General features: G+C 37.9%; 1 protein-coding gene across 13 annotated transcripts in view; it reads left to right on the forward strand.

The window, feature by feature from the left end:
* DACH2 (dachshund family transcription factor 2) overlaps nt 1–13,196 on the forward strand; it is a 647,423-nt gene that overhangs the window by 270,760 nt on the left and 363,467 nt on the right. The window contains exon 1 of one of the 13 annotated variants that reach the window (XM_035288193.3): nt 5,530–5,784. The exons of the other annotated variants lie outside the window; for them this stretch is intronic. Within the exon in view, the coding sequence (XP_035144084.1) occupies nt 5,765–5,784 (20 nt within the window). The 5' untranslated portion in view covers nt 5,530–5,764. Of the gene's footprint in view, nt 1–5,529; nt 5,785–13,196 lie in introns of those variants that run through there. 13 annotated transcript variants of the gene reach the window in all.

The raw sequence follows: 13,196 nt of genomic DNA on the forward strand, positions 1-13,196 counted from the left end.
TCCTGGGTTCAGGCAATTCTCCTGCCTCAGCCTCCAGAGTAGCTGGGATTACAGGCACGCGCCACCATGCCCAGCTAATTCTTTGTATATTTAGTAGAGACGGGGTTTCACCTTGTTGACCAGGATGGTCTCGATCTCATGACCTCGCGATCCACCCGCCACGGCCTCCCAAAGTGCTGGGATTACAGGCGTGAGCCACCGCGCCCGGCCAAAAGGAAATTTTTATGTTTACATTTCAACTATAATCTCCTAGCTCTACTTTCACAAAGGTTGATGGCTGAAGGATAATTTTAGAAAGCAAAAGATGGAGGTAGTGTAAGTAGTTCTTTAATTTCGGAAACTGACCTTGAACACTTTCTTGGTTGAGTAATGAAAATGTGTAAATTGTTATTCAAACTTCAGCTCACTTAAACAGAAATGTGTGCATTACTTAAAAGTTAGAAAACTACCTGTCTTATTTCAAAATTGTAATGGAATTTATACTAACTATAGTAGGTTGCTGATTTTAGAAGATGCAAAAAGTTAGGAAAATAGATTAAATAGAACAGTTAAATCCCATATTATACAATTTACAAATTAATAAGGTAGTAACTTAAATATAATATAAACATACTATATAACATACCAAATAATGATAGAAAAGTAAAGATTAAATAGTAGCTTTTGAAATTGAAATTGTAGATATTCAGTTCAAAAATGTTAGTAAAAATTCCAATAAAGGGATGAGCATAAATACAGATTATTAAATTTAAAATAATTCATACTGATATATATTCCCACAAGTTACTCAATTCAGGTGTTAAAGTGCTGCTTTGTTTGATTTTTATTTTTACAAAAGCCACCATGCTAATGCCTCTTTGAGTGTCATCTGCTTCAGACGGATGACTAATTACTATTATGGTGTTTTGGGTTTAAGGGCTGATCTAATTCTACAAATAGAATCCCTGTTGACAACTGAAAATGTCTATTACTAGAAGTGGAAAATATTCAAGTGGGTGGCCTTAGAGGTAAAAGGCTGTCTTAGCATTTTCCTCTTTAATTACTTAGAGAAATTTTTCAAACATCTTAGCATCTTAGTTAATATGGAATTTTAACATCAGACAAGAATATGCAATGTTATTTTATTTCCCATTCTTAAGATTCTGATTCACTGGGGTTTTTTTGAAAACAATATTTCAAACTCTTTAATAACCTGGATTTGTCTGCAACTTTTCTTAGCAGTATTATGGGAGCTTGTTCTTAAGCTTGTTGTTTTTCTTAAGGTATTTTATAATTTGAAGTTGATATTAAGCAGTAAAGTTGAGTAACAAAGGACTTATCTGCAATAAAGTTGTATATACAGGATTTAATTCTTCCCTTTTAGGAAAACGAAGGGTATGTTGGAGACTTAAAAAGCAAGAATGTAGCTACATGCTCAATTGATTCCTGACCAGATCTACCTTGCTCTTCATTTGTATTCTCGGCATCTGAAATGGTGCATAGCTTGGCATATACTGTACAGATTGTCGAGTGTATAAAGGGCAGCCTAGGTATTCTCTGAATTAGTCCTTTATAAAATTATGGCTTCTGTGGGCTTTGGAAAATGCAGAGGAGACATTTATATTCTTTTCTGAGAAAAACAAATTTGGGATCTTAACAAAGTTATGTAGAGTGAAGAATCTCTGTGAATTCACTTTTACTGAGTTTTATTATTTTTTTCTTCTCCCAGTTGAATTTTACACAATACTTTCTATAAATTCTGCTTACAAAAATTGAAATAAACAAATTATATTTTGATTTGGAAAAAGAAAAGCACGTGGACGTTGATATAAACACAAATTCCAAGTGTAACCCACAGGTGTTTAGGAGGATGAAGAAGTTCTTATCGTTAATACTATAATTCAAAGCAAACACATTGTTGTTAATAAAATTACTTTTCTAAAGTGCATTTTTTTCATTTTCTTTTTCTCTTGAGACAGTTTCCCTCTGTCACCCAGGCTGGAGTGCAGTGGGGCGATTTCAGCTCACTACAGCCTCCATCTCTGGGGTTCAAGCCATTCTGGTGCCTCAGTCGCCTGAATAGCTGCGATTACAGGTGTATGCACCAGGAGACTCAGCTAGTTTTTTTATTTTTAGTAGAGACGGGGTTTCACCATGTTGGGCAGGCTAGTCTTGTAGTCCTGGCCTCAAGCAGTCTGCCGGCCTCGGCCTCCAAAAATGTTAGGATTACAGGAGTGAGACACTGCACCTGGCCTAAAATGCATTTCCTTTAAAAAAAAAATTTTTTTTAAGCCAGTCAATTTTAGCAGTGGGGGGCCTAAAGTGCATTTCTAAATTGATTGCATTTCTCTTCTGAAACAGAGAACATTTAGAATTATGTAGAGACAAGCTATACAAAGTTAAATAACTTTTGGAGAGAAAATGTGACTTTTCTGTGTTTCAGTACAGGAACAAAATGTGAAATATTTTCAAATGGACTTTTATGGAGTCTATCTGATTTCTGTCAACTCAGGTGACAAATTCTGTACGATTGATACAATGTTGTGGCATGGTATGAATAAGTTTAGGCAAACTTATCTGGCATTCTTAAACTTCTTTTTATAGTTTCTACTTTTGTACTTTTAATATACTTTATAGTCTGTATTACAGTCTTGTATTGTGAAGCTGTTTTTAAGTTGTACTTTAGGTTCTGGGGTACATGTGCAGATCATGCAGGATTGTTGCATAGGTACACACATGGCAATGTGGTTTGCTGCCTCCATCTCCCCGTCACCTACATCTGACATTTCTCTACATGTTGTCCCTCCCTGACTTCCCTGCCCCACTCCTGCTGTCCCTCCCTTGGCCCCCAACGACAGACCCCAGTGTGTGATGTTCCCCTCCCTGTGTCCATATGTTCTCATTGTACAACACCCACCTATGAGTGACCACATGTGGTGTTTGGTTTTCTGTTCTTGTGTCAGTTTGCTGAGAATGATGGTTTCCAGATTCATCCCTGTCCCTACAAAGGACATGAATTTATCATTTTTTATGGCTGCATAGTATTCCATGGTGTGTATATGCCATATTTTCCTTGTCCAGTCTATCATTGATGGGCATTTGGGTTGATTCCAGGTCTTTGCTGTTGTAAACAGTGCCACAGTGAATGTACATCTGCATGTGTCTTTATACTAGAATGACTTATAATCCTTTGGGTATATACCCAGTAATGGGATTGCTGGGTCAAATGGAATTTCTATTTCTAGGTCTTGAGGAAGCACCACATTGTCTCCCTCAGTGGTTTAACTAGTTTTCACTCCCACCAACAGTGTAAAAGTTTTCCTATTTCTCCACATCCTTTCCAGCATCTGTTGTCTCCAGATTTTTTTAATGATCTCCACTCTAACTCAGGTGAAGTGGTATATCAATGTGGTTTTAATTTGCATTTCTCTAATAATCAGTGATGATGAGTATTTTTTCATTTTTTTTGGCCTCCTATATGTCTTCTTTTGAAAAGTGTCTCTTCATATCCTTCTCCAACTTTTGGATGGATTTGTTTGTTTTTTTTTTCTTGTAAATCTGTTTTAGTTCTTTGTAGATTCTGGATATTAGCCCTTTGTCAGATGGGTAGATTGCAAAAGTTTTTTCCCATTCTGTTGGTTGCCGGTTCACTCTAATGATTCTTTCTCTTGCTGTAGAGATGCTCTGGTGTTTAATTAGGTCCCATTTGTCTATTTTGGCATTTGTTGCCAATGCTTTTGGTGTTTTAGTCATGAAGTCCTTGCCTGTTCCTATGGCCTGAATGGTTTTGCTTAGGTTTTCTTCTAGAGTTTTTTTTATGGTGTTAGGTCTTACGTTTAAGTCTTTAATCCATCTGGAGTTAATTTTAGTGTAAGGTGTCAGGAAGGGGTCCAGTTTCTGCTTTCTGCACACTGCTAGCCAGTTTTCCCAATGCCAATTATTAAACAGGAAATCCTTTCCACATTGCTTGTTTTTGTCAGGTTTGTCAAAGATCAGATGGTTGTAGATGTGTGGCGTTACCTCCAAGGCCTCTGTTCTGTTCCATTGGTCCGTATCTCTGTTTTGTTACCAGTATCATGCAGTTTTGATTACTGTAGCTTTGTAGTATAGTTTGAAATCATGTAGCCTGATGCCTCTGGCTTTGCTCTTTTTGCTTAGGATTGCCTTGGCTATGAGGGCTCTCCTTTGGTTCCATATGAAGTTTAAGGTGTTTTTTTCCAGTTCTGTGAAGAAGGGCATTGGTTGCTTGATGGGAATAGCATTGAATCCATAAATTACTTTGGGCGGTATGGCCATTATCAGTGTATTGATTCTTCCAGCCATGAGCATGAAATATTTCTCCATTTGTTTGTGTCCTCTCTTATTTCCTTGAGCAGTGGTTTGTAGTTCTCCTTGAGGAGGTCCTTTATGTCCTTTGTGATTTGTATTCCTAGGTATTTTATTCTCTTTGTAGCAATTGTGAATGGGAGTTTGCTCATGATTTGGCTCTCTGTTAGTCTGTTATTTGTGTATAGGAATGCTTGTGATTTCTGCACATTGAGTTTGTAACCTGAGACTCTGCTGAATTTGCTTATCAGTTTAAGGAGATTTGGGGCTGAGATGATAGGGTCTTGCAAATATACAATTATGTCATCTGCAAATAGAGACAGTTTGACTTCCTCCTTTCCTAATTGAATACCCTTTATTATTATTATTATTTTTGGCTTTATCTACCTGTGGTCTTTGTAGTTGATGATTTTCGGATCGAGTCTCTGAGTGGACATCCTTTCTGTTGATGTTGAAGCTATTTCTTTCTGCTTCTTAGTTTTCCTTCTAGCAGTCAGGCCCCTCTGCTGCAGGACCGCTGGAGGTCCACTCCAGACCCCGCTCTCCTGGAGATCACCCACAGGGGCTGCAGAACAGCAAGGATTGCTGCTGGTTTTTTCCTCTGCTATCCTTGTCCCAAAAGGGTACTTACCAGATGTTGGCCTGGGCTCTCCTTTATCAGGTATCTCTTTGGGCATACAGGGGTCCGGGAGTTGCTTGAGGAGACAGTCTGTCCCTTATAGAACCTCAGGTGCTGTGTTGGGAGCTCCGTTGTTACATGCAGAGCTCCTGGGCAGGTACCATTAAGTCTGCCCCAGCTAAAACCATAACCGCCTCTTTTCCCAGGTGCTCTATCCTAGGAAGGTCAGCTTTATTTATATGTTCCTGGCATGCTGCTGCCTTTTTTCATAGATGCCCTGACCTGCATGGAGTAGTCTAGTCACACTCTGCCAGCAGAGGCATTGCTGAGCTGCCACAGGCTCTGCCCAGCTGCTTTGTGAACTGCCTCAGTAGTGGGGGATGCCCTTCCCCACACTGAGCTGGACCGTCCTGGGTCCAGCTGCACTTGCTGTGAAACTCTCAATCCAGAGCTTTTCAGATTGCTTATTTTGTGGGGGTGGTACCTCCTGAGCCAGATCGCCTGGCTCCCTGTCTCAGTCCCCTCCCTTTCAGTTGAGTGGGCGGCTCTGGCTCCCAGGCGTTTCAGGTGCCAATCAAAACAGCCGTTAGTCAAAACAGCTGCTCAGACTTGTGTGAGTTTCTGTGCACTTACCCAGCACCAGCTGAAACCGCAGCGCTGAAAACTCGTGGAGTTTTTCCGCTGGAGAATCTCTTGGTCTGTGGGCAGTGAAAACTTGTTTGGAATTGTGGTGAGCACTCACCTCTGTGCTGTTCTCGCTGGGAACTGCACTCGGGAGCTTTTCCTATTCGGCCATCTTGGATCCTCCTACCATGAAGCTTTAAATGTGCTGTATTTAACATGGTAGGCACTAGCTGTATGTAGGTATTGAGCTTTTGAATTATCTCTAGACCAAACTGAGATATGCTGTGAGTGTAAAATATACTCTAAGTTTCAAAGATAGTATGAAAAATGTTAAGTATCTCATTAATAATTTTAAAGGTTCATTCTATGTTGAAATTATAATATTTTGGATATACTGGGGTAGTTGAAATATTAAAATTAACTGATTTATTTGTACTTTTAAAAATGTTAGCTACTAGAAAATTTAAAACAACATATGCTACTCCCATGGCATTTCTTTCCTCTTGACAGTGTAATTTCAAGCTGTTTTAATTGAATTGCATCTAAATCTGTCAATTTTCCTCTGGTTATAGAGGAGGCACTGGCTTTATAGAAGAGACTGACAGTGAAGGTCTTAGCGGTAAGACCATTTTTTACAGTCAGTTGAAAATGCCTACTATTGTAGTGGTCACATCTGGTTGAGTGTTTATCTTTTCTTAATTTGCCTTCTCTAACAATGAAGCACAGAAGGATAATTAAGGAACCCAAAAAGTATTTTTCTCTCCCTGCTACACAAAATATGCAGTGTGCTCTCATAACTCAAACCTATCTCCGTTTCAACCGATAGTAATAAGAGGCATGCAGACTTACTTTGTAATATGATGAAGTATTATAAAATTGGTGGGAATATTACTTGTTTTCTGATACCTAAAAAACCTTAGCTTATGGTTTTATTCAAAGTTGTAACCACTGTGCGTGTCCCCTTCTGTCTAAGCATTAATTCTGTTGTGAGTGACTAAACGCTATTGTTTGCTGACTTGAAGTTTTTATATGTTATTTATTGATTTTAGTGAGTAAATTTCATCTCTTTAGGCTTGAGAGTGAATAATCTAGGCATGGTAATCATGTGTAGTGATTTTTTATGGGTTTATAGTTTCTCCAAAGGGAGACCAGGAGATGCAAAAAGCAAACTTGCATCTCTCTCTTGATGGTTTTTATGACTTAAAAGTGTATAGCCATCCTTATATAAATTTTGTGTGCCTGGGAAAATTGGGCTTATTATTTAGTCAAATTGGTTTTCTTGAATTATTTAAAAATGAAGTAATAGGTGATGTAATGCGTGGGATAAGCTTTTAAAGAAAAGAGCGTAAAAAGCAAAATGAAACAAATGGTATCTTATTTAGAAGGCTGTGTCCAAATGGATTTAATTACCACAAAAATTGTCATAACACATAATCAGCAATTACAGAGAAGAATAACGTGAGCTTTTGAGGACTTGTAACTGATGGAGAGTATGAAAGATTAGACATCGGATATGCATGTGATGATTGGCATAAGCAGTGTCATGATAGAAATAGAATTCTTTAAATGCATATTTAGGAATGACATACATACAATGACTCAGCTTCTCCATATCATATGTTACATCACGACAGCATTTTAACAATAGTAATAAAACAATACAATAACAGTGTAATGAAAATAATAACAGTGGCAATTTGAATGGTCTCTTAAAATTTAAGGTTCTGAATAATTCAATAACTTGCTTAATACTAGTTGTCTAAATTGTACCACAAGTAGACAGTGGCTGTTTTGAATTTTTATTTGTCATCCATTTGATTTTATATTATTCTTTAAACATGTCATAAGGTTGAATTTGTAAAGGTAGCACAATTATTCTGTTTATGGTATCTTCTGGGATGACATTGTGGCAAGATAATTAGAAATAATAAAAAGCTTTCCATATTTAGTTTGTATTTTTATAGTCTCAGCAAAAAATGTATTTGTTATTTCTGGATTGACACTTTTATAATAAAGAGGAAGTTTCAATGTCCAGAGAAAACTCATTTTAATAAAAACGAAATCGATCTGCTGGTTTTATTTGGACTGAGAAGCAAGCCCAGCATACACTGCTATCTGCCACTAAAACATGCTTCATCAGAGAAATCTGCAAAGTCCCCAAAGTCAGCTTAAATGTTGAATAACTTAGAATATCAGAATCTTGGAATGGTTTGAGCAATGGAAAAGAAGCTGAATTTTAAATTTCTTCTTTGACTTGTTTGTAGGTGCAAAAGAGAATCCAGTGAGTATTTACAATTTCCCATTACGTTGTGAATCGCTGTTGTTTCAAACAAATTGTAGAGTACGATCTTAAATAAATATTACCAAATGAGCTCAGGGTTCTGTTTACCCTGGTACTGAGTAACAATAATCCTGACAAAAGAGTGTTACTGCCTTTAGTAAATGCTGCTATGTAGTTCCCTCCATAGTCTGTAATGCACATGGTTAATAATAGGGAGGACCAGAAATGTCAAGAAATACCATTCACCTTGAAGCTTGGATGAACACAGAGGTGTTTCAAATGTTGGAGGCAGATATCTTGAATAACAGACATTTTGGTTGTTGGGCCAGACTTACGTGTGACACTGCATTGGAGACTCTAAATGATGCATCTCCTTCATGGACAGGAATTTGCTATAATGCAGGTTTGTCTTAGCTCCAGCCTGTGGATTTATTACTGCATATCTAAAGAACTTCATTTATGAAATTCTGTGTATCTGGAGTTTTTGGTTTAGGTTTACAGAATTTTACACTTGCATAGGCAGGTAAGCTGTACATTAGTTGAAAGTTGTACTTGTGGATGTGAATCACATTGTGAGAATAAATCTATTAAGACTATAAGACACAATTTGGCCTTTGGAGGATTGGAGGCAATCAGTAAAATCCTATGTAGAAGAAGCGTTGCATGGTGGTTAAATACATGGATTATGGATCCAGACTGTGCAGTATCTAACCCTAGATTCATCACTTGCTACTTATGTCATCTAGGACAATTTAATTAAACTGTGTTTCAGTTTCCTAATCTGTAAAATGGGGATGATGACAACAATAGTACCTACCTCAAGTACTGTTTTAAGAATTAAAGAGTTTATTTTTTAAAAGTTTTTGGAGCAATCTCTGACATGTAGAATGAACATGTATAAAATGCTACTAAGAATGATACAAAGAGTGTCTGTTAAATATAAAAATAAAATTGGAAGAAGAAATTATGTCAGCCCTCATCAATGAAATAATAGGCTGTTATTTCCTGTAGTAAGATCTAGAGATACCTTGCCGGATTAGGTCCACATGGTTAAATATATAACGCTAACATATATTATTGTGGTTTCTTAGATAAACTTAATGGGTGCTTCAGATTTATCCAGGGTAAGTCTTAGGATATGTCCAAATAAAATAATGTCCTATTGTAAGAAAAAGAAAGGTAGTCCTCAATAATTCAGAGGTTGTTTGTAGCATTTATTTTCTTCCTTCTTTTTTTCATTCTTCTGTATATCAGGCAGTATGCTAGGCAGTTAAAACATTAACTAGAGAATAGTTAGGAAAATAAATGAAGATGGAGCTTTGTTTTTTAAATTATTGGTAGCTTTTACCGATAGTTTGACAGAAGGAATCATCCAGGCTGTAATTGTGATAAAAAATATATGGTTGAATTTCACTTTATATGCCTTTATTTTGGAATTACATTGCTAGGTAGTTACACTGTTATGTAAAATTAGGCTAGGAAGTTAAACTACTATTTAATTTCTTCATGGTGGTAGAATATCAGGTGTTTATTTTAGTAAGAAAGAAGGCCAAAGTATTGCAGAAAAAGTATCAGGAGCTTATTGTGTTTAACAGAGAAGACCCAAGCAATGCCAAACATTATCTTTTTTTAATTCAAAAAAATTTTTTTTGAGACGGAGTTTCGCTCTTGTTACCCAGGCTGGAGTGCAATGGCGCGATCTCAGCTCACCACAACCTCCGCCTCCTGGGTTCAAGCAATTCTCCTGTCTCAGCCTCCCGAGTAGCTGGGACTACAGGCGCGTGCCACCATGCCCAGCTAGTTTTTGTATATTTAGTAGAGACGGGGTTTCACCTTGTTGACCAGGATGGTCTCGATCTCTTGACCTCATGATCCACCCTCCTTGGCCTCCCAAAGTGCTGGGATTATAGGCGTGAGCCACAGTGCCCGGCCGCCAAACATTATCTTGCATGTTCCTGGGCCAAATCTTTGTAAAAACAGTTGTGTGAATGGCATTCAGTGTTCACAGAAGGTAATCTACAGCATCAAGTAATACAACATACATGAAGGAATTCATGATTTGTGTCTATACTAGGCAGTTTGCTATTCTTTAATGTATTTGATGTTTTGATCGACATCTTAATTGTGTGAGAGAAAAGAAACATACTTTTTAACAAGGGAGATGTCATTCATTAGGTGATAATGCTTTCAAAAATATGTGAAAGAAACAGCAATTTTAATTTTATGCCTACTTTTATTTTTATTTATTTTTTTTTAAGGAAAGAAAAAAAATAAGTAAAGGAGAGGAAGAAAGCGGAAGAGAAAGAGGGAGAGTAAATGGAAATATTGCTTTATTTTGAAGAAAATTGGGTATTAATAATGGCCAATCAATGTTTCATTTAAACTTATGGGTAGGTGTGATGTGGTATTGACAAGAATGTATATTTTGTGTATTTGAAGTGGAGAGCTCTATAAATATTTATTAAGTTTACTTGTTCCGGATCTGAGTTCGAGTCCTTGATATCCTTATTAATTTTCTGTCTCATTGAATCTAAGTCTCGTATCTGGGTGTTAGGATCGTTAGCTCTTGTTGTTGCATTGATCCTTTTACCACTATATCTTTGTTGCTTTAAAAATCTATTTTATCTGATACGAGAATTGCAACTCCTGCTTTTTATTTATTTATTATTTATTTTTGCTCTCCATTAGGTTAGTAAATCTTTCTCCATCCCTTTGTTTTGAGTCCTTGTGTATCCTTGCATGTGAAACAGGTCTGGATGTAACATGCCATTGGGTTTTGGCTGTGTCTTTTGATTGGGGGATTTAGTCAATTTAAATTTAGGGTTACTGCCATTTGATGTTGACCAGCTGTTTTATCCATTCGTTGGTGTAAATTCTTCTTTATGTTGGTGCTCTTTACTTTTTGGTATATTTTTAGAAAGGCTAATACTGGTTGTTTCTCTCTGCGTGTAATGCTTCTTTCAGAAGCTCTTGTAATGCAGGCCTGGTGGTAATAAAATCTCTGAGTTCTTGCTTGTTCATAAAAGATTTTATTTTTCTTTCAGTTGTGAAGCTTAGTTTGGCTGGATATGAAATTCTGGGCTGAAGGTTCTGTTCTTTGAGGATGTTGAATATTGGCCCCCACTCTCTTCTGGCTTGTAGAGTTTCTGCTGAGAGATCTGCTGTAAGTCTGATAGGCTTGCCTTTGTGGGTAACCTGACCTCTCTCTCTCTGGCTGCCCTTAGTATTTTCTCCTTCGTTTCAACCCTGGTGAATCTAACGATTATGTGCCTTGGGGTTGCTCTTCTTGAGGAATATCTTTGTGGTGTTCTCTGTATTACCTGGGGTTGAATGTTGACCTGCTTTGCTAGTTTAGGAAAATTTTCCTGAATAATATCCTGAAGGGTAATTTCCAGCTTGGATTCATTCTCTCCGTCGCATTCAGGTACACCTATCAAATGTAAATTTAGTCTTTTCACATAGTCCCACATTTCTTGGAGACTTTGCTCATTCCTTTTTATCCTTTTTTCTCTAATCTTTTCTTCACGTTTTATTTCATCAAGTTGGACTTTGACCTCTGATATCCCTTCTTCTGCTTGAACAATTCGAGTGTTTAAACCTGTGCATACTTCTCGGAGTTCCTGTATTGTATTTTTTAGTTCCATTAATTCACTCATACTCCGCTCTAAGTTGTCTATTCTCAATAGGATTTCATCAAACCTTTTTTCAAAGTTCCTAGTTTCTTTACGTTAGGCTACAATATGTTCTTTTAACTCATCGAAGTTTGTTATTATCCATTCCTTGAAGAGTGATTCTGTCATCAGGATTCGCTCGTTTTCCATCAAGCCTTGTTCCATTGTTGATGTGGAGCTATGATCATCTTTAGAGGGAGAGGCGTTCTGACTTTGAGTATTCTCAGCTTTTTTATGCTGGTTTCTTCCCGTCATTGTAAATTTATCCTCCTGTCGTCTTTGAAATTACCAACTTTCAGATTAGGTCTCTTGAGTGGACATCCAGGTTGTTAGTTCCCAGGGCCAGAGCAGCGGCGTTATAACTGATGGTGCTTTTCTGCCCAGGATTCTCCTGTCTGGCTTCCTTCTTGTGTCCGTAGTAGGCGACTCTGCCTTCCTGGGGCTCCAAACCTCGGTCAGAAGGGGAACCGGTCCCGTTTACTCTGCGCTGAGTGCTGCCGCGCCGAGGTGCCGTCACAGCCGCTGTGCCGGGCTCTGGTGTCGTGCTGGGGGCCCGTGTGGGTCCTCCGAACCTGTTTACTCTGCTCTGACAGCTGCCTCGCCGAGGTGCTGGCGGAACCGCTGCGCTGGCCACGAGAGTCGCGCTGGCCACCCGTGTGTTTCCTCCACTGGGGGATCTTCTGCTCCGTGAGCGACCAGAATTTGTCTGAAAGTGTGGCGTTCTCTAGTTCTCCGCACCTTCCCTGAGAGCTGCAGTCCCGACATGTTAGCGATCGGCCATCTTGAATCGTTCTCGCCTACTTTTATTTTTATTTTTAATTTTTGTTGGTACATAGTTATATGTGTTTATGGGAGTACATGAGATATTTTGATGTAGGCATGTAATGCATAATAATCATATAATGGAGAATGGGGTATCCAGTCCCTCAAGCATTTATCCTTTGTATTACAAACAATCAAATGATACTTATCCCTACATTTAAAGGTGTACCTTTTTAAAATGTAAGCTAATTTGTTCACTTATAACATGTTGGTTGCTTGCTATATATTTTCTCAATCTATCTCAGAATAAAATATTTCACTTCATTTCATGGCTCATTTCTCCTGGTATATTCACTTATTTTTGTGATACAAGTAAAAATATAGAAACATTTCATTATTTAAAATCATTTTGCAGTTTGACAAAATTAAAGTACAGTTGCAAAACTCCTAAACTATCTACATTATGTATGATCAGGTCCCATTTTGTCTCTTTTTGTGTACATCCACAGAACACTGTTCTTTCCACCACTGTTTTTATTTTTCTTGAATTCTCTTCAAACAGACTGTATTAGTTTGTTCTTGCATTGCTATTAAGAAATACCAGAGACTGGGTAATTTATAAAGAAAATAAGTTTAATTGGCTCATGGTTGTGCAGGCTGTACAGGAAGCATGGTGCTTACATCTGCTCAGCTTCTGGGGAGGCCTCAGGAAACTTAACAATCATTGTGGAAGGTGAAGAGGGAGCAGGCACATCACATGGCAAAAGCACGAGAAAGTGAAGGAGATTGGGGTGGGGGGGAAACTGCCAAATGCATTTAGATGATGAGATATTGTAAGAACTCACTCATCATTGCACCAAACCATGAGGGATCCACTTCCATGACCCAAACACTGCTCACTAGGCCCCATATCCAGCATTGGGGATTACAATTC

The sequence above is a fragment of the Callithrix jacchus genome, chromosome X, assembly GCF_049354715.1.
Source record: "Callithrix jacchus isolate 240 chromosome X, calJac240_pri, whole genome shotgun sequence".
NCBI lineage: Eukaryota > Metazoa > Chordata > Mammalia > Primates > Cebidae > Callithrix > Callithrix jacchus.